At 39.9% G+C, this 26,281-nt stretch overlaps 1 protein-coding gene and 1 long non-coding RNA gene across 2 annotated transcripts in view; both read left to right on the forward strand.

The window, feature by feature from the left end:
- The window catches only part of LOC124257853, a 106,333-nt gene extending 81,396 nt beyond the window's left edge, over positions 1–24,937 (forward strand). Inside the window, exon 3 of the long non-coding RNA XR_006893390.1 lies at positions 24,885–24,937. This is a non-coding gene — a long non-coding RNA (uncharacterized LOC124257853). The remainder of the gene's footprint in view (positions 1–24,884) is intronic.
- Positions 895–13,378, forward strand: LOC124257851 (perlucin-like). The gene is made up of 4 exons (XM_046691997.1): positions 895–996; positions 5,022–5,101; positions 12,518–12,611; positions 13,076–13,378. Exons 1-4 carry the CDS (start codon positions 942–944, stop codon positions 13,294–13,296), a joined length of 450 nt encoding a protein of 149 aa, XP_046547953.1. The 5' UTR covers positions 895–941; the 3' UTR covers positions 13,297–13,378.
- Positions 24,938–26,281: the final 1,344 nt, after the last annotated feature.

Here is a 26,281-nt window from a genome sequence, read left to right on the forward strand (position 1 = left end):
TGGTGTGGTCGTCATGTGACGGGTGTGTATGGTGTGATGTGGTCGTCATGTGACGTGTGTTTAGGGTGTGGTTCATTTTGATCTTGCAATACCAGTCACAAAGGGACAAAATGTACACGCTACTAAAATTATCAGTTGTTTTGAGTAAGTAAGTGAGTGAGATGAATTTTTACGTCAAATCGGCAGTATTCCAGTCAGTTATGTAGATATCCATCCACCCGCTAATCCACCCATGCATCAAGACATCTGGATATCCAGACAGATCGACCTTAGTCCTTATTTCCTATTAATGGACACTTTGAGGTTCCGTGGCATTCCAAAGATCATTCACGCACTGAAGAACGTTGACACATGTACAGGACAAACTACATATTAGGCGAATATTACATGTCAATTCACTTATTGCTGTGCTTTTGTTTTATCATTTCCGTTAAATTAAGACAGTAGGTATATTCTGCTAAAATAATCATATGTTCGGGATCTGACCAGAATTGTATCATCCATTTTTGCTATACAGAACTGGACGCGCACGTAGGGACCAGTGTTTGATATATATGAGTCAGTTGAGTTGACAGTTTTCTTTTCAAACAACATCATACAGCCGTAACACTACTGAAATTAATATGAACTCATGATCTAAACAAAATTGTACAATCGACTCTGGTTTTAGCAGAGATTTTTAATGGATCATTTTAGCTTCATGAAAGTTTGCGTAACAGATATATTTGCTCCTGATTTACCACCTTATCAAGCCGAGTTATCTCGCCTCTTCAACTGATTACATGTGCTCTGATTTAATATATTATGTTAGCTTTGTGCACGATTCTGCAACAGCTGTATTTGTCCCGGATCTACCCACTCCTGAAACAAGACATAAAAGCTGAGTTGTCAGCCCCCCTGCACACACGGCGTTGTGTGCTGCTGAGTTGAAGTCAACTGTCATGCAAGTCAAAGTCCTGTCTGCCCTGCTTTGCCTTGTGGCCACGGCGTATGCAGGTAACTATTGTCTTGATTTATTTATGAATTTCAGTAACCATGACATGTTGATTGCTTCCCAGAGTCGACTGTGTATACAATTTCTGCCAACCAATCCACAGAGTATAGTTAATGTTTCTTCAGACCCTCCTGACGGAAACATATATTTCATGACATTCGGATAACTGGAAATGTTCCTCTTTCATGGCATAATGCCATTTAAATATCATCCCTGTACCAAAGCCTGGACGGGATGAGACCAGATGGTCAATGGTTCTTCGGAAACCACATTGGAGGTCATATAGGAGGTTATTGGTCTCCAAGTACTAGATTAATCGATTGTTGAAAATGCGCTTGATGGTTTTACAAACACAGCTAGTTAGTGATATAGGACGGTAGTTTGAGGGATCGGTATAAACTCGGCCAGGCTTTGGTACAGGGGTGATACTGGCATTGTGCCACGAAGGAGGAAAGTTTCCGGTTGTCCAAATGTCATCAAATATTTTGTGTAGAGATTCCAAACTTGAATCAGGAAGGTGTTTCAGAAGCTGATAATGAATATCATCAGCTCCTGCTGCAGTGTCGTGAGCCTGCACGAGGGCAGTACGTACTTCATGGAGAGAAAACGTTTCATTATAATCCTCTCCATTATCAGAGTTAAAATTGACTGATTTCTTTTCTTGTTGGGTTTGGTATTTCTGGAACTGAGGTTTAGTATTAGATGAGGAGGAGTGGTTGCCAATGTTTCGCCAATTTTGTTTGCAATTTCAAATATATTTGTTAAAAGAGAGCCACCATCTTTAAGATGGCGAACTCCAGATTTGGATCCTTTGCTCTTAATCTTTTGCATGCTGTTTCGCACCTTGGACATGCGTGTGCCGGAGTTTGGACACATATTTCCTCCATGAACCCCGTTTAGTTTGTTTAAATGTACGTCTTGCCCTGGCATTTGTCATTTTAACGGCATTCAGTTGGAATAATGGCCAATTGGCCTTAGTAAAATTCTACCTTGTTGAAGGTGGTTCATCCACGGGATTGATAGGAGTAAGAATTGTTGGGAAGTGGCCATTTCCACAAAGGTCATTGCGGACCGACGGCAACAGTTTGTAGGTTGGTGTTAAGTGGAACAGGGTTATGGAGGATGCCCTGCCTCACCAGGATAGAAGTGCCTCCTGTAGCTTTTACACCGGGAGGAGAAAAGGAGTGGTAGGAACTGTACCGACGGATGTCAAATTTATCAGTCCTTTTTAGGTAGGTTTCCTGGAGACAAAACCTTGGAGACTGTGCCTCAGGAAATATGGAATTTACAGGGTCTTACAGTCAAAAACACCGTGTAACTAATAGGGTTACGACACGATTGAGAACCATGGCCGAACTTTTGACATTTATAACACCGGAGTGGATTGGGTACATACACCTCCACTCCAGTCTTCAAACATCCTGCTTTGATTGATGATGGAATAGTAGAACGAGCAAACGTCAAGAGATACGTATTAGTATTCACTGTGACACCTTCTCTCTTAACGGTGAAGCGTTTTACTGCTGTAACAGCTTGTTCTTTTAGCTCAGTAGAGCTCTGTCGTGAACGATGCCGCGACAGGAATTCAAAGTTTTGTGCACAGAATATTTGGCAAAATTCACAAGGAGTGATAAACGGTTTAAATCACCAAAATATATTGACGTTGAATGTGACGCCATGAACACTGTATTTACAAAACTATTTAAAAAAACAGAAACAGTAGCACGACATATTGTCGACAACAAAGTACAAAACCTATTCGGTCGAACGAGGGACCACATTGTGCAGAATCGCAAGCCTGACACTGAGAAGTATGAACATAGGTTTGAAGCTTACTACAATAGGGGGTTGATGGGCTATATCAAATGTTCAAGATTAGACTCATAGTGACGAAAAACATTATTGACGAAAGCCTGTTCGTGTCCCCTCCGAGATGCTGACACGAGGGATACAGGGGTGTTACACTCCAGAGAATATGACATGAACAGCTGCATTTATCTACTAATTTAATGTCAGACTGGTTCGGCCCTTGACAAGAAATTGGAGGCATACATTATTCACCAGATTGGCCCATGAACCACCGCCTTCTGGCATAGGACATATATATAACATATATAACATAATTTGAAATACAAACATTCATTGTCAAAAGAATGAACAACATGAAGACAAAATCATCAATATCCCCCACAATGGCATAATACTCTTCATGATTATATCTACGAGTTATGATTATGTCAAATATTTAGGTGAGTATATAGAAAAGTGGAAGGAGAGTATTGAAAGGATTTGAATGTTCTGTTCCAGAAAGGAGCACTATTACCAATTTCAGTCTAAGTCAAACATGTTGCCATGGAAACGACAAAAATATTTTATTCAGAATTCCAAAACTACCACAAGGCACAAGTACACCACCAGATCTCTCTATGTGCCAAGTTTGGTGAGGACATATTGAACCGTTTTAGAGTTCTGCTCCGGAAAAGAGCACTACCACTATTTTCAGTTTTAGCCAAACTTGTTGCCATGGAAATGACAAAAATATTTAATTTCAGAATTCCAAAACTACCAAAAGGCACAAGTACACCACCAGATCTATCTATGTGCCAAGATTGGTGAAGACACATTGAACCGTTTTAGAGTTCTGCTCCGGAAAAGAGCACTACCACAATTTTAGGCTAAGTCAAACTTGTTGCCATGGAAACGCCCAAAATATTTTATTCAGAATTCCAAAACTACCAAAAGGCACCAGTACACCACCAGATCCATGTATGTGCCAAGTTTGGTGAAGAAATATTGAATGGTTTTAGAGTTTTGCTCGGACGGACGGACGGACAGTCATATAATAATTGCATAACAATTGTGTTGGACACCCGAGTAGGAAGAAACAAACTGTATGAACTGAAGCCAACAATTGGTTATACCTACTTGGGTTGTCAGTCAAGACGTGATGAGGTAATTTTACGACGATGTCGTATTGGCCACAGTCGGTATACTCATGACTATCTGCTGAAAACAGATGGGGATGGACCCCCCATGTGTGTCTCTTGCGATGAGGTTTTCACCACCAAGCATATTCTGCTTGATTGTGTGGGCTTATTGTCTGCAAGGGACTCACATTATGATGCAACAAGTCGGAAAGATCTGTTCTCCCGCGTGAGCGCTCATCTGATAGTGAACTACCTGAGGGAAGTTAGAATTTAAATGACAATGTAATGATTATATGTTTTTGAAATAAAACTCATTTTGACACTGCACTTACAATGTCCGCTGATACAGAGACAATATCAACTATCTAAGTCGTTATTTTCAACACAAGGAAAGGGGTTTTCTGGCATATTTTACATCAATTCATAAATATGATGAAAGCTGAAGGGTATATATCTTTGTATCGACATGAAGACCGTGTTCGATTCCCCACGTGGGTACAATATGTAAAGCCCATTTCTGTTGTCCCTCCTTCCTTTGCTAGTCGACTTACTCATGACTATCTGCTGAAAACGGATGGGGATGGACCCCCATGTGTGTCTCTTGCGATGATGTTTTCACCATCAAGCATAATCTGCTTGAATGCGTGGACTTATCGTCTGCAAGGGACTCACATTATGATACAACAAACCTAAAAGATCTGTTCTCCCGCGTGAGCGCTCATCTGATAGTGAACTACCTGAGAGAAGTTGATCTGTATCATAAATTGTAACTGTGAAATGTAACTGTCATAAATTGTAACTGTGAAATGTGACTAACAAATTGCCTGCCTTTAAATTTGATGCTATGACTTTTTCTGCTTTTAAATGACAATGTAATGAATATATGTTTTTGAAATAATACTCATTCCGAGTATGTACTTACAATGTTTATTAATGCAAACTTGTTCTCGTCACTATATGGCTGGAATAATGCCGATGTGACGCAAAACCCAACTCAACTCAACTCAACTCCTTTGCTAGTACTTTAAGCTTTCTGTTTCACAGATGTTCTACTTTGTTTCCAGGTGATGCTAAGTATGATTGACATTATTTGTTATCAGGATGCCCGCTGGGATTTCATCAACACAGAAGGTCCTGCTACTGGTTCTCAACCATTAAAAGTTCGTTTGCAGAGGCGGCAGTAAGTGTTATAGGACTATTATGTACATTCTTCTCACATTTAAATGAACTGAGACCTTGAAAAACTGTATCCCACTGGGCTTCAAATTACCACGCCACCAAAAAACAACTCACAGAAATTGAATATTCTTGCCACCTGTGAGTGAGCGAGTTTAGAATTGTAAAAAACATATCCTTTCTGGACTTTACAAAATTCAGTCTTTCATACTTATGCAATAAATAAAGTATCAAACCATCTCAAGTAATTGGTTTGGTAAAATGTAAGTTGAAAGATTTTGGCCTCTTGTAAGGTCCGGGTCAGAACTGCAACCCAGGCCCGCCATCACAAGCGACTAACGGGGTCGGTTGGTCCAGTCAGAGGACTTGGTTGACTCGTGTTATTGTGTTCCAGTTAAGAATATTGACACCCATGAGGTTAAGCACGGGATTGTCTGACTGGATTCAGACACATAAAATATCTTATTTGATATATACTTCCATTTAGTGTTGACATTCGTTTTATATATTTTGACAAAGAATACACCCCAAACAATTAAACCTAAATATCATTTTCCATGCACATTGTCACATATGGTTTCTGAGGCTCAAACAGGACATAGTGCTGAAAAACAAAGAACGACAAATTCATAGAAAATACTTGAATATTTGTCTTGAACCTGAATTAGTTGATGCACTGTGTAACTTAACCGAAGCAATAAATAGTATTTTTGCCTTTGGGTAATTAATGTAAAATCCCATTAAAATTTCATATCAATTTGTGAACAAGAAGGATAGCGCCCAACGAAACTGCGTTGCCAGCTTTCTACAAAACCTGTTAACATAAGAAGTTTCAAATACATAAGAAATATATAACGATGACATATACATAGCTCCAATAAAGGACGACTTGATGACGTGAACCCAGAAGTGTCAGTATTTTGTAGCTCTGTGACATCTTGTAAGTGACGGATGTGAACAAGACTATTCAGCTGACTACCCGATGAGTTTCATCGCAAGAGGATATTCATCGGACCTGCCTTCTTAAATCCCAAACGCAGATATTGACATTGGGGAAAGTGGAATGTTATTGCCGCCAAGTTTGTTTTTTTCCCTGTTCATACGTTTATTCCAAACTCGTCAGTGTATACTTTGACATCAAGGTCATTTTCACAGAAGACATCTGGCAAAGTGGAGGTAAAATACTGTGTTCATGTCATGAACCTTTCACTCTGTCAAAAAAATATTTCCTTTAATAGATAAGATAGAATATTTCATAAAAAAACATAAATTAAATAAAAGTTATTTCATGTTCTTGAGATATGGTTCACCTGAGACCTTGGCAATCTGGAATATTTACATATAAATTAACCATTAATTTGCCTTGCCTGATTTTGACATGTTGAAATCCTCAAATCCGTATACATGACTAAAATACTGTTCTCTGTTTGATAACATTTGTTGTTTCTTTGTGTGTACATGACTTGTTTGTTTTATTGTAGAACTGACATCTATAGTATCCACATTTATGGCAGTATCAATGTGAAAAGTATAATTTTGCACACCTTTTTATGTTATAACCTGCATAAATGTACAAACATGCTGACATTAACTCCTATGAATATGTCAATAATAAAAATATATAATGATAATAATCATAATAATTATCATCAACACACTGTAGACAAGGACACAAAATTAGTGACATCATTCAGGGCAAACTACCATTCGTAACTACTTGCCTCCTTCCGTGACCTACAAAAAGACTAGTATGCCATTATAGCCAAGAGTCGTGGCAAAGCAATCAAATCGCGCGTATTAAAACGCATTTCGAAGCATGAAAATAGCTTCTTCTCTAAACTATGCAAAGCAGAATTTAAACATAAACTTTGAACTAAAGGATCAGCAACTCTCAACACTGAAACGTCTTAACGAAGGGAATGAGTGTATAACTGTTTTGCCCACGGGATATGGGATATTCTAGGAGTACCATGTTTGGTAATTGAAAGTGATATTTCCTTGGAAATAGTTCTAAACAATTTTCATGTCCCTGACCCTTTGCTTTTAGACAAGGCCCAGTCGTGAACATGGCCACGAGAGGGGTACGAGTCGCCATCCAGGTTGCCGGAATGACATGAGTAGTTATGAATGCGCAAACTACAACACAAGCTTCACTCATACAGTTGTCAGCCAATCAACAAATAGTAACTGTTGTCTGTGCATGTGACCGTTTTCTTCTACTTACTTGGTCAGCCAATCAAACGCCATAGAATCACCTGCAGTTTATACAATTATCTTCAATAAAGAACATATTTCTCTAGTAAATATCTAAAACAGACGGGTTCTAACATTGTAAGCGTATTATACAGGTACATACATCACTCTTGCACAACATTTCAACATCAGCACAGGCTCAACAACAAAATCTGATTAAAGTACTGTGCCTGGATTTTCGAAACTCTCTTAGCGCCAAGATTGTCGTAAGTGCCATACATTAGCATTAACCTACAACTATCTTAGCGCTAAGAGAGCTTCGGAAATCTAGGCCCTGAATAAATAACAAACACTTATATACAGTATAACAACAAGTCAGTATTTTATAGTACAATATGCAAACAATTTAGCACTATGTGACTAGACATATTTGCATCAGCGGGGACGAAATATAGTTATATTGCAAAGAATAATGCATTCAGCAGAATATATGGACATAAAGTAAAAATATTTTCGACAGACCAATATATACTGGGGGAAATAAATAAGGGATCACATGAAAGCACAGGTGTTCCTTTATTTTTTCATATTTGGATTGTGGTAAAGTTTTTGTTTTGATTTTTCAAATTCTTTTTATTCATTTCAGTTCAGAAGGTGTACAGTTGATTACATTTATCAGTTTTTGCAGAGCATCAACAATGAAGCGCTCATAAAATCATGGACATGTCAGGTGTATGATTTTATAATATATGTAATACATTGTTCAGAGGTTTCCATTTGGAATGAAATTTAGGCAAAGCATTGTTCTTACAAGCAATAATTATTTCTACTTTGTACACATCTTTGACGATATAAGCAAGACAATCAATGGATAAGCCAAACAGGACAATGTGTGTTGCTAACAGACTTACTGAACTGTTGCAAAAGAGAATGTCTTGATAAGAAATGGGAACAACACAATGTGTAGGATTAATAAAGTTTTCAACCTTTCTCCCACAACCCTGTACAAGTTTGCACTTTATGAATACACGTTGGAGGCTTTCTGGTTATGATAGACAAAAAGAGCACATATTTGTTTCAATTATCTTCATTTGCACCAACTCTTTTCGCGTATAAATGGCTCTGTTTATAAATCTATACTAAAAATCTAAAAGCCTTACATCCTTTGTGCAGTTTCTGTATTTTTAATACAAGATGTCCATGAAATGTCTGTATTAAGTTAATTCTGCCATATCTGACAAACTGTAGGTGGAGGGAGTATCATTTGCTATATGTTTGTCATAGAAAATTTGAGAAAGTAGGTCTTGAAGATTTGAGTTTAGTGAGAGGGTTTGAGTACCTACGGGATCAGATAAAAAAGTATGTTTTTCAAGATCTGGGAATATTTAAAATCATTTTATTGTACTCTAAAATTGTTCCTTTGGTGCAGTTAAGTTTTTTTCAATCATTGAAAGACAAAAAAACAAACATGTTTGCCCCATATAAGATTTTCCTTAGGGGGTGATGTAGACTAACAACTAGTCTCTGAAATGAACATATTTTACTGAAAAAAGTTCAAAGTAAAAAAATATATATAATGAAAAGGAGCCCTGAGACTTTCTTCATTTTCAGAGACTAAACAAATCTGCAGAGGGATAATTTCGTGGAATTTCACAACACATGCAAAGATTCTTATCACCCATTACTGCTTTAATTGTGTGTGACAGGAATATTTACTGCCCCCACCGCCTCCCAGTCCTACTGCCAGTGGTGTGGGCCGATTTGGGGTAATGAGTATCAAGTGTCGCCAAATCCATTTTGAGAGCAAGCAGGGATACCAGGCAAGGGTAGCATCTCTTGATAATCCTTCGGCTGGACAACTGGATCTCACAAAAAAAAATCCAAAGTTATTTATATTCTCCAAAATCCAAAGGTTGTGTCTGCACTATATGTGGAAGTTTAATTGATGTCGCATATATATTAGGGTTGGGTATAGCCAAAATCTTCGTATTGCGATATATTGTGATATGTGTTGGCGTACTTGCAATATGTATTGCAATATATTGTGAAAGTATAACACATGGTTTAAGGTAATTAATTACTGTTTCCTTTCTTTTGAAACAATGCCACTGGCCACTGTGAGGACTCACTTGTGATTGTACAAGAGATCAGTTGAAAATGTTTCCAAACTGAAGACTTCATTTTAAGTTTGTAACTCGAGAAAAAGCGACTGAGCGGCGCCCACCATTTTGGTTTGCCGGTACCAATGTATTTTTTATATACATGGTTTAAAAGTCAAGCAAATGCAGTTATATGAACAGTAAACATTTTCAAAACTATTAATGTATGATAATATAAAGGAAATGCAAATGTTATTTGTAGTTTTGACTACATCACGAAAATTACCGATCGTATCGGGTGAACCGGTTCGCGGAACGTGTACCGCAATATATCGTATTGTGAAGTTCGAATTGCATTATACCGGTTAATCGGTATTATCGCCCACCCCTAATATATATAATGTAACAATCAGAAAAAGTCATCAATATCCCCCGCAATGGCAAAATACTCTTTATGTATATGTCAGTTAGTTATGACTATGTCAAATGTTTTGGTGTGTATATAGCAGTGAGTGAGTGAGTTTAGTTTTATGCCACACTCAGCAATATTCCAGCTGTCTGTAAATAATAGAATCTGGACCAGATAATCCAGTGATCAACAGCATGAGCATCAATCTACACAAATGGGATGCAATGATATGTGTCAACCAAGTCTGTGACTATATTACAAAGTGGAAGGAGAGTATTGAAAGGTTTTAAGTTCTGCTCCGGAAAAGAGCACTACCACCAATTTCAGTCAAAGTCAAACTTGTTGCCATGGAAACACAAAATATGTTTTATTCAGAAATCTAAACTACCGAAAGGCACCAGTATATCAGCAGACCTATCTATGTGCCAAGTTTGGTGAAGAAATATTCAAAGGTTTTAAAGTTCTGTTCTGGACAAGATGACATCCTCATAGCCACAGCCTCCTTGGAAAGTTACGTTTCCACGGAAACCGGAAAAATAAAATTCATATCTGGGCCTAAACCCCAAAAGGCACATCTATGGATCATACTTGACACATGTTCCAAGTTTGATGAAGCTTGCATGTATAGTTCGGAAGATCTGCTCCGGACAAGATGACATCCTCATAGTCACAGCCTAAGTCATGTTTCCATGGAAACAGCAAAAATATAAAATTCATATCTGGGTCTAACCATCAAATGGCACATTTATGGATCATGCTTGATATGTGTACCAACTTTGATGAAGCTAGCATGTATAATTTAGGATATTTGCTTCGGACAAGATGACATTCTCATAGTCACATCCTAAGTCATGTTTCCATGGAAACAAAAAAAAATAACATTCATATCTGGGTCTAACCCCCAAAAGGCACATCTAGGGATCATGCTTGACATGTGTACCAAGTTTGGTTAAGCTATCAGAAATAGTTTAGGAGATATGCTTCGGATGGACGCACGGACGGACGGAACTCGTTTCTATATTCCCCGCAACTTCGTTGTTGCGGGGGATAACAATATGCCATCAGATCCCCATGACAATGTCTTTTCAAAGTTTATGGATAAAGTCACAAATGCCTACATCGTTGAGGTACACTGCTTTGAGCCTAATGATTTTTATTTCTCTGTTTGTCTCTTCATCATGCAAATCAAGGATGACACAACAATAACAGTAGCATGGCTTGTATTTTCTACTGACTTGTCTGAATAGGGAGAATTTCAAATGTCAGTTATTTTCCACTCCAGGATGGAGAACAAAACAACACATCTTCACCACTTAAGTACTTTACAATCATTGTATTCTGATTTGGACGAATGCTATGTATATTTGCTTTCATCGTCATCAAAGTTCCAATTCATTTTTACCCTGAGATGGAAAATTTTTCGAAATGATCCCCTATCCTCGCCAGTGTAAAATGAAACAGTTAAAGAAAATACTCAGATTTTATAAGTCATCAGGTCTTTAGTGTAATCACACACGCTGTTTGTCTGGAGTGAGAGGACAGGCAGAAGCAGGAGGCCTTGGCTCAGCGTGGGGTCTTAGGGAGTGCTGGGGGAGGCTCCCCATGAGTTAATATTAAACACCAGTGACAGCTAGAGATCAACTGATAATTACAAGCCATATTCTGGCTTGTGAATTCAGCAGATTGGTACAGACCCTGAAGCTGAGGAAATCTAGACTTGCCACATTTTCTAGACTTGCGTGGGCTTTCTTGGATATATTTGCTTCAGGGTCTGTACGAGAGACTAGGGGTGATGGTAACACAGAAAATAATATGTACTAAAGTTGATATTGCCGATGTTTTCAAGACTGTAATTTTCCCATGTAAGGTTAGTTTTCTCTTTTTCCAACTAGCAAGAATTTTATTAATTGTTTCTAGTCTTTTTCTAGTATTGATTACCTATAAATCCTCCAATATATACCAAGGATATTTAAGTCACCTTCATGCCAGTCTAGGTATTTTCTGCACATAATTTCACTTTGCTACCAATCATTGAACCTATCCAAATAGCTTTTGTGTTTTCAATGTTTATCTTAGGCCCTGACATTTTATAGAATTGGTGTAAACTTTCTAGAGCTGCTTTAAGGCCATATTCAGATCCGTCTGAATATAATTGAGTATCATCAGCATATTGTTCCAATTTATATTCTTCCTTAAATTGAGTTTAATACCTTTGATATCTTTATTGTCTTTTATCATAGTACGCTTCGATTTTTGAAGCGTTAAAACCTACTGAATTCACAATTTCGTCCTGGTCCTGGAGAGATTTTGCATTGAAAGCTTTCATTTCTTCAAAGTCGCTAGCCAACATGGCCGCTGTCTTTGATGCATGTTTACTTCTTGTCACAATAAAGTTGTCTAAATTGTGTCCCTGTTTACCTTTATTTCCACCTGTGGTCTTCCTTGAGATTGTTTTTGTGTCCATTTAAGATAGATTCAGATGGATTTGGTGGAGGACCTCTCACACACGCCCTGTCGACATGAGCGCCACCGGAAGTGCCGCAAAGTTGGATTTTTACAAATTCCCTTTCTGTCACTGATAAAAATATGAGCAACTATCACCTTTTTCGACCTGAACAATTTTAGTCTACTGTATTTATGTAATAAAGAGATGCACTGACGGTAGCTGTCACCTGGGAAGCAAATGCTTTCTGTTTGAATAATGGAGTGTATTTTTTAGGGCTACTGTCGATACTTGGAGAGCCACCTTGCCACAATATCAAACAGAGATGAAGATTCGTTCATCAGGGGATATGCTACCCGTCGTGGTAAAGGTGAGACTTTAATATGACCTGTTGCTTTAATTACACCTTGCACTCCCATGCCTGCACCCTTACCTCATACTCCTCACGGCAGGTGTAGCCTGAGACAAACCGCTCCTAAGGGATGTTTGATGAGACTCTCAGGGCTTGTGTTGCAATATTACAGCAATGTGTGGAATGATCTCACTGATTTCTCATTACACGACTGTGTGCTAATTATTTAAATAGTAGTCAGAGAAGACATTACTGATGACGTATTTTTATTATAATCGATTTCAATATTCTTCTGATTTTAGAGAATCGTAAGCAGAAACATTGCACTTCTTACCTTTACCAAACACAGCGGGTAATTCTCTTAACCTATACCTACTCTGTTAGACAGTTGATACTAGTTTAAACTTTACATAACATACGTTTATACAATCTATTTCTTGGTATCGATATACTGAATTCCTTCAGCTGTCCCCTGTTTGCAGCTGTCAATTACTGGCTTGGTGCTTCTGATCTGAACACAGAGGGGAGATGGCTGTGGGAAGGACAACGTCGCATGAAGTACACAAACTGGTCTCCAGGCCAACCTGATAATGCGGGAGGTAACGAGCACTGTCTTGAGATAAGACGGAAGTTCGGAAACTATCTCTGGAATGATTATCAATGTCAACAACCATCAAACTTTATTTGTGAAAAGGAACTGTAAGATGTTTGTTTTCCACATATCACACACCAACAGATTGCATGTAATCCTGCAACAGAAGGTGAAATAAAGTCTTCAGCATGTTGTCTTGTGTTGTTGTTTTTCTTTGTCTTGTTCTGCTTATATTGAGGCACTTGTGTATCTTAATGGTATTTGATGAGTGAGTGGGCATGGTTTTACACCACTTATAGCATTATTCCGGTTATACCTAAGCAAGAGTGAGTGAGTGAGTACCCATGTCGGGAATCGAACCCGGGTGTTCGGAGAGACGATCGAACACTTTAACCACTGGGCTACCCCGCCGCCCCTCATAGCATGAGACACCTGAAATAGGCCTCCCACAATTTATCTGAACTCGGGACCTCTGCATCCGTTATTAACAAGAACTCCTTGGACGATAAACATACTGAGTTTGATAATTAGATTATTGTCAGAACGAACTGATAGTCTCTGAATTTCATTTGAAACCATAACCGATTTAACTGAAGACACTGTGTAATCCGCACGAGGTGCGAACTAAACTCGTCTGTGAAAAGGGTTGTAGGTGCCTCTCGTATTTTTCTTATACATTGTAACATAATAACATAATCTGTCCCCAAAAGACACCAACTACTTCTTCAATGCAATAATTTAATAGGTAATAACATCTCATGCAGTCATTTCTTTCAGGGTTCAACAGGATATCAAAAAAGGATGATGAGTTCTTAATAATTCCGTATGAAGCCAATTGTAATTGCAAAAAACATTAGATGTTAGTCCAAGATATACGACATATAATAAAGACCCCTTGTTATTCGCTACAGCAGTGTGTGAGTGAGTGAGTTTAGTTTTACGCCGCACTCAGCAATATTCCAGCTATATGGCGGCGGTCTGTAAATAATCGAGTGTGGACCACACAACCCAGTGATCAACAGCATGAGCATCGACCTGCACAGTTGGGAACCGATGACATGTGTCAACCAGGTCAGCGAGCCTGACCACCCGATCCCGCTAGTCGCCTCTTACGACAAGCATAGTCGCCTTTTGTGGCAAGCATGGGTTGCTGAAGACCTATTTTATCCCGGATCTTCACGGATCAGACGCTACGGCAGACATCGTGAGACCTTGGTATTAACTCAGAAATCTTGTTCCACGTATCCGGGTAAAAATGATGTGCACGCTGCTATTCTTCATGTAGGTTGCAAGATGTAACATGCGGTTCAGAGCAAGGTGGAGCTCCTCTTACAAACCCAAGAACATGTCTGCAGGAGATTCTCCAACTGCCTGGGTTAGAATATGCTAAAACACCTTGTAGGGGCGTAGTTCCCTGTGCTAACTTCCATAACTGATTAAATATAGCACAAGTCGAAATATAGCAAACCATGTCCCTCAACGACTATCCACATATACAATTCATTACACTTGGAACATAATTACACAAATAATAACACTGCCCTAGTTGGTGTTATAAAGTCGATTCTCTTCCATGTGTATCTACGATTTATGGACGCATATTTGAAAAAGGGTCACTATTTTCCGGAATATCTATGATTTTAGGTACTGAATCCGTGTTTCGCTAAACACTCGTCACTGATACACAATCGATAGCACTGACACATAGCAGTTTGTGTCCTGTTGCATACAAACAACCAACCTTCATACTAACATTTAAGTTCTAATGGCTCCAAGAATTAGAAAGAGTGGACTCATTAGAGGGGATTGTGATAACAAACAGATCATACACGTACACAGGAAAGAGGGCTTTGAAAAATGGTTGTTTTGCTGGTATGGAAGAGATAATATATGATATATATGGTACGGAAACATTAAAGGGAGAAAGTGTAATATTGTTCTAACCCAATTCTTTAGCATTAACTGCAAAGAGATGACCATGAGGACTTTTGAGACCTTTAGCAAATTAATATAACTCATTAACTGGAAAAAAGAAAACGTTCGCAGCCAAACATTTCATGTAAAACGACAAAGCATATTCACACGTCATATTTGAGGTTACACTTTCTCAGTGAAGACAGATTTTAGCACATAATCTGTATTTTACTAAGACAATATAACATGTTCATTTAACCGCTTCTGAATGGCACTGTGTATTGGTGAGAACGATCCGTGATCGTTGCCTTTTATTGATGTGTGTTCGTGTATTCAGTGCTCAAAGTTAAAACAAAATAATATTTGTGAGTGAGGAATTGTATCATGGCATACATACGTGATGTGTACTTTAACGTGTTTGTTTGGATGTTTCAACCAACACATTCGCTCCTAAGTCAGTGGTGCTGTTAAAGGCTGTTGTTTCGGTTTCACTCGATACTGTGTCCGTGTCAAACGCATATCAATAGATTATCATTATTCAACGATCCAACAACACATTTTGACACTGATTTTGTAGCAGACAGTGATGCACAACCGAACTCCACACGTTATCCGCTCACGAAATATAACCAGGACCATCTGTGGGATTTCTGAAACTGAAATTGTACAACTGCTATTTTATGAGTTAATGTGAAGTGAGTGTACATAGTGGTGCGGGTGTCATGTGTCATGAGTATATTTAGTGATGTGGTTATCATGTGTAAAGGGAGTGACGTGAATGTACAGGGTGTTGTGCCTATCGTGTGGAGAAAATGTGAGGAGTGATGTGAATGTCATGTGGTGAGAAAGTAAGGAATGATGTGAATGTGGTGTTGTGAGAATGTAAGGAGTGATGTGAATGTGGTGTGTCGAGAAAGTAAGGAGTGATGTGAATGTGGTGTGTCGAGAAAGTAAGGAGTGATGTGGATGTGGTGTTGTGAGAATGTAAGGAGGGATGTGAATGTGGTGCTGTGAGAATGTTAGGAGGGATGTGAATGTGGTGTTGTGAGAATGTAAGAGGAATGTGAATGTCATGTTGTGAGAATGCAAGGGGAGCTGTGCATGTGTTGTGGCGAGAATATGAGGAGGGATGTGAATGTGACGTGCATGTAAGGCGGGATGTGAACGTGTGGCGAGACGGTAAGGGGTGTGTGAATGTCATGTGGTGAGAATGTAAGAGGGATATGACTGTGGTGTTGAGAGAATGTAAGGAGGGATGTGAATGTGTGGCGAGAACGTTAGGGGTGTGTGAATGTCATGTGGTGAGAATGTAAGAGGGATGTGACTGTGGTATTGAGAGAATGTAAGAGGGATGTGAATGTGTGGCGAGAATGTAAGAAGGATGTGAATGTGTGGCGAGAATGTAAGAGGTGTGTGAATGTGTGGCGAGAATGTAAGAGGGATATGACTGTGGTGTTGAGAGAATGTAAGGAGGGATGTGAATGTGTGGCGAGAACGTAAGGGGTGTGTGAATGTCATGTGGTGAGAATGTAAGAGGGATGTGACTGTGGTATTGAGAGAATGTAAGAGAGATGTGAATGTCTGGCGAGAACGTAAGGGGTGTGTGAATGTCATGTGGTGAGAATGTAAGAGGGATGTGAATGTGTGGCGAGACGGTAAGGGGTGTGTGAATGTCATGTGGTGAGAATGTCAGAGGGATGTGACTGTGGTGCTGAGAGAATGTAAGGAGGGATGTGAATGTGTGGCGAGACCGTAAGGGGTGTGTGAATGTCATGTGGTGAGAATGTAAGAGGGATGTGAATGTGTGGCGAGAATGTAAGAGGTGTGTGAATGTCATGTGGTGAGAATGTTAGAGGGATGTGACTGTGGCGTTGAGAGAATGTAAGGGGGATGTGAATGAGCGGCGAGAATGTAAGAGGGATGTGACTTTGGTGTTGAGAGAATGTCAGAGGGATGTGAATGTGTGGCGAGAATGTAAGAAGGATGTGAATGTGTGGCGAGAATGTAAGAGGTGTGTGAATGTGTGGCGAAAATGTAAGAGGGATGTGACTGTGGTGTTGAGAGAATGTAAGAGGGATGTGAATGAGCGGCGAGAATGTAAGGAGGGATGTGAATGTGGTGTGTCGAGAAAGTAAGAAGTGATGTGAATGTCATGTTGTGAGAATGTAAGGAGGGATGTGGCTGTGGTGTTAAGAAAATGTAAGAGGAATGTAAATGTCATGTTGTGGGACCGTAAGGAGGGATGTGAGTGTGGTATTGAGAGAATGTAAGAGGAATGTGAATGTCATGTTGTGAGAATGCAAGGCGAGCTGTGCATGTGTTGAGGTGAGAATATGAGGAGGGATGAGAATGTGAGGTGCATGTAAGGCGGGATGTGAACGAGTGGCGAGACGGTAAGGGGTGTGTGAATGTCATGTGGTGAGAATGTAAGAGGGATGTGACTGTGGCGTTGAGAGAATGTAAGGAGGGATGTGAATGAGCGGCGAGAATGTAAGAGGGATGTGACTGTGGTATTGAGAGAATGTAAGAGGGATGTGAATGTGTGGCGAGAATGTAAGAAGGATGTGAATGTGTGGCGAGAATGTAAGAGGTGTGTGAATGTGTGGCGAGAATGTAAGAGGGATGTGACTGTGGTGTTGAGCGAATGTAAGAGGGATGTGAATGAGTGGCGACAATGTAAGAGGGATGTGACTTTGGTGTTGAGAGAATGTAAGAGGAATGTGAATGTCATGTTGTGAGAATGCAAGGCGAGCTGTGCATGTGTTGTGGCGAGAATATGAGGAGGGATGTGAATGTGAGGTGCATGTAAGGCGGGATGTGAATGTGTGGCGAGACCGTAAAGGGTGTGTGAATGTCATGTGGTGAGTATGTTAAGAGGGATGTGACTGTGGTGAGAGAGAATGTAAAGGGATGTGAATAGTGCAGGCGGCGAGAATGTAAGAGGGATGTGACTGTGGTGTTGAGAGAATGTCAGAGGGATGTGAATGTGTGGTGAAAATGTAAGAGGGGTGTGAATGTGTGGCGAAAATGTAAGAGGGATGTGACTGTGGTGTTGAGAGAATGTAAGAGGGATGTGAATGAGCGGCGAGAATGTAAGAAGGATGTGACTGTGGTGTTGAGAGAATGTAAGGAGGGATGTGAATGTGGTGTGTCGAGAAAGTAAGAAGTGATGTGAATGTCATGTTGTGAGAATGTAAGGAGGGATGTGGCTGTGGTGTTAAGAAAATGTATGAGGAATGTAAATGTCATGTTGTTGGACCGTAAGGAGGGATGTGAGTGTGGTATTGAGGGAATGCAAGAGGAATGTGAATGTCATGTTGTGAGAATGCAAGGCGAGCTGTGCATGTGTTGTGGCGAGGATATGAGGAGGGATGTGAATGTGAGGTGCATGTAAGGCGGGATGTGAATGTGTGGGGAGAACGTAAGGGGTGTGTGAATGTCATGTGGTGAGAATGTAAGAGGGATGTGACTGTGGTATTGAGAGAATGTAAGAGGGATGTGAATGAGCGGCGAGAACGTAAGGGGTGTGTGAATGTCATGTGGTGAGAATGTAAGAGGGATGTGAATGTGTGGCGAGAACGTAAGAGGTGTGTGAATGTCATGTGGTGAGAATGTAAGAGGGATGTGACTGTGGCGTTGAGAGAATGTAAGGAGGGATGTGAATGAGCGGCGAGAATGTAAGAGGGATGTGACTGTGGTATTGAGAGAATGTAAGAGGGATGTGAATATGTGGCGAGAATGTAAGAAGGATGTGAATGTGTGGCGAGAATGTAAGAGGTGTGTGAATGTGTGGCGAGAATGTAAGAGGGATGTGACTGTGGTGTTGAGCGAATGTAAGAGGGATGTGAATGAGTGGCGACAATGTAAGAGGGATGTGACTGTGGTGTTGAGAGAATGTAAGAGGGATGTGAATGTGTGGCGAGAATGTAAGAGGAATGTGAATGTCATGTTGTGAGAATGCAAGGCGAGCTGTGCATGTGTTGTGGCGAGAATATGAGGAGGGATGTGAATGTGAGGTGCATGTAAGGCGGGATGTGAACGTGTGGCGAGACCATAAGGGGTGTGTGAATGTCATGTGGTGAGGATGTTAAGAGGGATGTGACTGTGGTGTTGAGAGAATGTAAGGAAGGATGTGAATGTGTGACGAGAACGTAAGGGGTGTGTGAATGTCGTGTGGTGAGAATGTAAGAGGGATGTGACTGTGGTGTTGAGAGAATGTAAGAGGGATGTGCATGTGTGGCGAGAACGTAAGGGGTGTGTGAATGTCATGTGGTGAGAATGTAAGAGGGATGTGAATGTGTGGCGAGAACGTAAGGGGTGTGTGAATGTCATGTGGTGAGAATGTAAGAGGATGTGAATGTGATGTTGAGAGAATGTAAGAGGGATGTGAATGTGTTGCGAGAATGTAAGAGGGATATAAATGTGGTGTTGAGAGAATGTAAGAGGGATGTGAATGTGGTGTTGAGAGAGTTGAATAGGGATGTGACTGTGGTGATGAGAGAATGTAAGAGGGATGTGAATGTGGTGTTGATAGAATATAAGAGGTGTGTGAATGTGGTGTTGAGAGAATGTAAGAGGGATGTGAATGTTGTGTTGAAAATATGTGAGAGGTGTGTGAATGTGGTGTTTAGAGAATGTAAGAGGGATGTGAATGAGTTGCGAAAATGTAAGAGGGATGTGACTGTGGTGTTAAGAGAATGTAAGAGGGATGTGAATGAGTGGCGAGAATGTAAGAGGGATGTGAATATGTGGCGAAAATGTAAGAGGGATGTGAATGTGTGGCGAGAATGTAAGAGGGATGTGAATGTGTGGCGAGAATGTAAGAGGATTGTAACTGTGGTGTTGAGCGAATGTAAGAGGGATGTGAAAGTGTTGCGAGAATGTAAGAGGGACGTGACTGTGGTGTTGAGAGAATGTAAGAGGGATGTGAATGTGTGGTGAGAATGTAAGAGGGATGTGACTGTTGTGTTGAGAGAATGTAAGGGGGATGTGAATGTGTCGCGAGAATGTAAGAGGTATGTGAATGTGTGGCGAGAATGTAAGAGGGATGTGACTGGTGTTGAACGAATGTAAGAGGGATGTGAATGTGTGACGAGAATGTAAGAGGGATGTGAATGTGGTGTTTAGAGAATGTAAGAGGGATGTGAATGTGGTGTTGAGGGAATGTAAGAGGGATGCGAATGTGGTGATGAGAGAATGTAAGAGTGGTGTGAATGTGGTGTTGAGAGAATATAAGAGGTGTGTGAATGTGATGTTGAGAGAATGTAAGAGGTGTGTGAATGTGGTGTTGAGAAAATGTGAGAGGTGTGTGAATGTGGTGTTGAGAGAATGTAAGAGGTGTGTGACTTTGGTGTTGAGAGAATGTTAGAGGTGTGTGAATGTGGTGTTGAGAGAATGTAAGAGGTGTGTGAATGTCATGTGGTGATTATTTGTCATGTAACGAATGTGTACAGTTAAGACAATTAAAGCAAAACAAAGCGACTTGAATTGATTGTGCTGTAAATGATTATACCATTTGGCGAGAATGTAAGAGGGATGTGAATGTGATGTTGAGAGAATGTAAGTGGTGTGTGAATGTCATGTGGTGATTATTTGTCATGTAACGAATGTGTACAGTTAAGACAATTAAAGCAAAACAAAGCGGCTGGAATTGATTATGCTGTAAATGATTATACCATTGACAGTGCAAGTCATTTACCTCATTATACAGAGTTCTTTAACCTTATATTCTCATCTGATAATATCCCAGATAATATCCCAGATACTTGGCTGATCGGAAGTGTGAAACCTATCTATAAGAACAAAGGCGATAGGCTTGATCCAAACTCATACAGTAGAACCATAAATTATTGAGAATTTACGTATTAAATGTGAATATTAGCAGAACATAACTCCAGATTCAAAGACAGGTGAACAGTTAGTATTTTGTCAAGTCACCATGGGCAGCAATGCAGGCTTCAATGCGGCTCAGCATACTACTAATCACACAAATTAGAAAGTCGTGGTCCATGCTGTCCCAATATCAAACCACCACTTCTTTCATTTCAGCAATATTTGTCAGATTTTTCTTACTGACACTTTCCTTCATAAGTCCCCAAACATTTTCTATTGGATTTAGGTCAGGGCTATAGAATGGCCAATCTAATAATGTCATATTTTGGGTCCGAAACCTGGCCTGTGAATGCTTTGAACGATGTTTTGGATCGTTGTCCTGCTGGAAAATCCAAACATTTCCATAAAACACGTGAGCAGATGGAAGTAAATGTCCCTCGAGAATACCTGTGTACCGCTCACTGTTCATATTCCCTTTAAATACACAGAGGGGCGTTGCCCCTAACACAGATATGCCACCTCACACGTTAAATTTCGGACTGTACTTTGGGCGCTGATACATAGGTTTTTCAGTTTGTTTGGTCCAGAATTTCAATGTATTAGGAAACAGCCACACAGAACTTACATCTGAGAAAATCACACTGTCCCAGTTAAAATTTCCATGCTGTAAGCACAAGTTCAACCTTCGCTCCTTTTGTTCAGGTTTCATGATCGGTAATGGATTTCCTCGACTTTTCTGCCAACCCATTGCATGCAGCTCAGTTCTAATTGTCCCCTTACAGACAGCCACAGTTCCTCTATCAATCATATCCAGCCTTAAGTTTTCTTAACTCCTTCGTTTGTTTTTAGAGACAAGAATACCAAGCCGCCTCCTGTCACCGACAGTCAATTTTCTGGGCCTACCTGTGCATCCCTGGTGCTCAATGCCATATCCATTTGCGATATTTTTCAAAACACGATAAACAGTGGACAAAGGGATGCCTGTTCTACTTTAAGGCACTTTAGCTGATTTGATGTCCTTGTTATAATACTCTAAAATCAACTTCCTTATGAATTTGTTAAAATTATGTGCAGCAATATAAAATCAGTCGTTGAAATTAGCAACGAAAAATCCGATTACTTCTGATGCAATGCTGGTGTCCGACAGGGGGAAAATTATTCATCTCTTCTGTTTTCAATTTACCGTAATGACCTCGAAAGGTATCTATAAGAAAATGGGTGGAAAGACATCAGTGTTGATTCCACACGTGATCAAGAAGTACTGGTGTGGATGAAATTACTTTTACTCATTTATGCTAATAATACAGTTTTGTCCGCCAAGACACCCACGTGATTTACAGAAATCACTTGACGCATTTGAAAACTACGGTTGACTATGGACATTACAAGACAGTATTACTAAGACTAAAGTCTAAGCGAATAAAACTAAACTGTTCTTTAACCAAAGACATGGTAATGTTGAAATAGTTTTTACATATATTTATCTAGGCATAAAACCTCATCGAAATAGAATGAAGGTTACATATATTAAATCCATTGTTGAAAACGCAACACAGGCTATGTACAGCTTACTTAGGAGATCATGCGATATACATTTACCACTTGAGTGTCTCTTATCTGCGTTTGATACGACGATTCTACCAATTTTAACGCGCGGTTCAGAAATCTGGAAATAAGAAAACTGAAACCTGATTGAAACTCTACATTTAAAATTTCTGGACTCCGTAAATCTACACCAAATTTTATGGTGTATGGTGAACTGGGTAGAACCCCACTTCATATATATATATATTCCAGTGCATGTTATCATTTTGGCATAAACTTACTTACACCTGTACCCAAAACTTAAAACTGTCAAATCGTTTATAACTGTATTTTGACCAAACATCAACCGTGTCCAAATGGGTATCCCTGGATACGCTTTATTCAAACCATGCTAAACAATATCGGATTAAGTGAAATATTTGCTGATCTCTCCCCTTGTTCTACTCTCTGGCTAGTCCCTAGATCGGGATATATGCATTCACAACTGTTACAGTTCTACCAAAAATGGAGAGAAAACATTGAATCTATCTCCGAGGGCAACATTAACATTTTAAAAAAATCAATACAATTTGAACAATACTTACTATTACCTACATCTGTCTCTATCCCTATTCTAAGATTCCGCACTTCAAATCATAACTTATCTGGTCGCAGGTCATTGCGAGGGGAGATCATTCATGTAAACTATGCAACCAAAATGTAATGGGAGATGACTTTAATTACTTCTTTTGACGTGAAGATCTTCTCTCAACCAGATTATTGTATATTCCAAAACTATATTATCAATGAACATAGAGATTTTTTCTGGGTTACATCTTCTTTTTAGTCTAGATGTAACCCAGAAAAATCTCTATGTTCATCAAATATCATCTTCTAAAAGGCCAATCAAGCATCTAATTCGCCATATATTATCAATGCCAAAATGTACATAACTTTTGTACAATTTTGACACCGAAATGCACAAAAGAACTGAAATGCATGTCTAAATTCACCGATATTTTACAAATCATGATAGGAAATATACTCTTCAAAGAAAGAAACTTGACATGGTGTTTTGGGGTTTACTTAATAAGTGCATATAACAGATTCAAACATGACATCATTGCTCAGTTACAGTAGAATTATCACTTTACAAATTTCCAAAACATGATTAACCAGAAAGTGTTTGGTAAAACCACAGAGGGATATTAAAGCCACTTGGTCAGAGTAAAATGTCAGTATCTGGTGTGACCACCATGATCATAGATAACAGCTTGGCAGCGGTGACCCACAGAAGAAAGGAGATGCCAAATGTCGTCTTGAGGAATGTTTTGATACTCTTGCTGACGTGCTGTGTGCAATTCTTGTAGTGTCTGAGGTGGCGGATTACGCTGGCGCAAGCGTCGATCAAGAGTATCCCATAGATGTTCAATGGGTGACAAATCCGGTGATCGAGAAGGCCAAAGTAACAACTGAACATTGCTGGAGGAAGACCTGTCAAACATGTGCAACGTGAGGCCAAGCATTGTCATGCTCCAAAGATCAACCGTTGACGTTGCTGTTGGAGACGACCTGACGTTGAACTGGTCTTCTGGTAAAAAGTCTGGCTTTCCACAGCCAACTGCGCACTGTCTGGTCGGAGATTCGGCGCAGTCTAGGGATTTGGATTATTGTGGATGACGAGGGCGTGGTGTTTGAACGAAACTATTTCAACTGGATGTGGCGATGCTGGGCGGCGGTGGTAACTCTAGTCGACCTGACCTGGGTCTGTCATCAACACCCCAAGTATTTTTGTGTCGGGTCCATAGGTTAGAGATGGTCTGTCTGGACACGCTGCAGTGCCTTGCCACATCATGCTGTGCAGTTCGTCTTTTTAAACGGCCGATGGCGTTGTGTCGTTGAGCTTCTGTCAGTCTTTACATTTTCTTGTTGTCGGCTTAAAGCAATACATGGGGGTATCATTGATGTGAAAATAATGGGATCAAGAATAACGATTATGATAAGAAAATGAATGAGAACTTATGTGCAGGTAATACTACATGTAATGCTTATATCAAACTCCAGTTGTTCTTATTTGTTTGTCTTGACACACCAATTAAGAAAATGACACATCCCTAAGATGACCAGTTGTTCTGAGTAAGTGAGGTAAAAGTGGCAGCAGAGAAGTGGTGATGAAGACTGTTACAAAACTTGATTTACTATGGAGACACAGACATGTCGGTTTTACTGAGACCATCAACATTGATTTTGACAAACACGAGCGACGTGATAAGAATCTACCAGTTCAGCACTTTCATCACGGTATCACGGTGTTCGTGCACTCAGAGTGAGAACTCCATACGCTACACATCACGAAATCTCTTCTCCACTTAGATTACGTTGCGATTGCTGTCACCTTCCTACAATGGATATTTCAAATATCACGCGAGCTTCGTGCACGTTTCTTCAACAGCTGCATTTGTTCCGGACCTACCCACCCTGCAGCAAGACAGCTTTTAAGCTGAGTTGTCAGTCCCCCTGCACACACGGCGTTGTGTGCTGCTGAGTTGAAGTCAACTGTCATGCACGTCGAGGTCCTGTCTGCCCTTCTGTGCCTTGTGGCCACCACATATGCAGGTAACTATTTTCTTAATTATATACAATATCAATATATATCTAACCACGTAAATTCTCAATGACCATGACATCCACGTTTAGTGTATGACAGTCACGTCCAGACTGTTGAATGTATAAACCTACCACACGTATTAGTACATTATCAGCCCGTTCTGAAAATGAGCCTTGACAATCAAGGTAGCAAGATTAAAGACAAAATATGGAAAATATGTTTCCCCAAACCTCCTGACCATGGCATTATTAGGAAGTGATCGTCGTTGATCTTTCTGCTAAAAATTACAATAATGGGAATGTATAGAGGATACTAACCGACCTTCAGTGTAATACCATTTTTCTTAAACGAGTAAATCGAAAGCGAGTTTGATACGAAATCTTTCACGAGTTTAATGAAAATGGTATTTCACGGAAGCGAGTTTAGTATTCTGTCTATTACTCTCAACATTAATTGATAGAGCGAGTGAATGAGTATGATTTTACGCCGCTTTTAGCAATATTCAAGCAATATCACGGCGGGGATACCAGAAATGGGCTTCACATATTGTGCCCATGTGAGGAATCGAACCCGAGTCTTCAGCGTGACGAGCGAACACTTTAACCATCAAGCTACCCCACCGCCCCATAAACTGATAGAAACTGCCTAAAGTGTGATGACTCTCAGCTTTCCGGTAGTCAAGCAAGGTCTAATACCATTGTGACAGAGGTATTAGCATTGCGACGTCATAACTGTAAACCATTATAACGTCATACGTCTAGCGGTATTACACTAGTGTAATATCCCGATAAAAATATTACACTGCAGTATCTTCCACGGGCGAGTAATAAAATATGAATCTTGGTCAGAAGTTGCCTTATTCAAAGTTTCAAGTAGGACATCCTAAATGCTATTTGGCATACATCCAAACTTGACGCATTAGGGAAAAACATTATGTCCTATACAATCCCCCGCAATACGTTCCCGGTGTCATTAGGGTCTGCTGACCCGTGAAGATCCGGGGTAGAATATGTCATCGGTTCCCAATTGCGCAGATCGATGCTCATGCTGTTGATGACTGGATTGTCTGGTCCAGACTCGATTATTTACAGACCGCTGCCATATAGCTGGAATATTGCTGAGTCGCGTAAAACTAAACTCACTCATTAGGTCTGCTGATTCAGAGATGATTATTACACAGTCCGAATCGTACAATCTACTGTCGAAGTTCTATTTTTT

The sequence above is a fragment of the Haliotis rubra genome, unplaced genomic scaffold, assembly GCF_003918875.1.
Source record: "Haliotis rubra isolate DU_JTF1 unplaced genomic scaffold, ASM391887v1 Scf677, whole genome shotgun sequence".
Taxonomy (NCBI): domain Eukaryota; kingdom Metazoa; phylum Mollusca; class Gastropoda; order Lepetellida; family Haliotidae; genus Haliotis; species Haliotis rubra.

What these genes read in the sequence shown, in the direction of transcription:
- LOC124257851 (XM_046691997.1), top strand. Translation starts at nt 942, where the DNA reads ATGCAAGTCAAAGTCCTGTCTGCCCTGCTTTGCCTTGTGGCCACGGCG. An exon ending in TGTGGCCACGGCGTATGCAG is followed by an intron (nt 997 to 5,021) that starts GTAACTATTGTC and finishes ATTTGTTATCAG; the next exon opens with GATGCCCGCTGGGATTTCAT. An exon ending in GTTCGTTTGCAGAGGCGGCA is followed by an intron (nt 5,102 to 12,517) that starts GTAAGTGTTATA and finishes TGTATTTTTTAG; the next exon opens with GGCTACTGTCGATACTTGGA.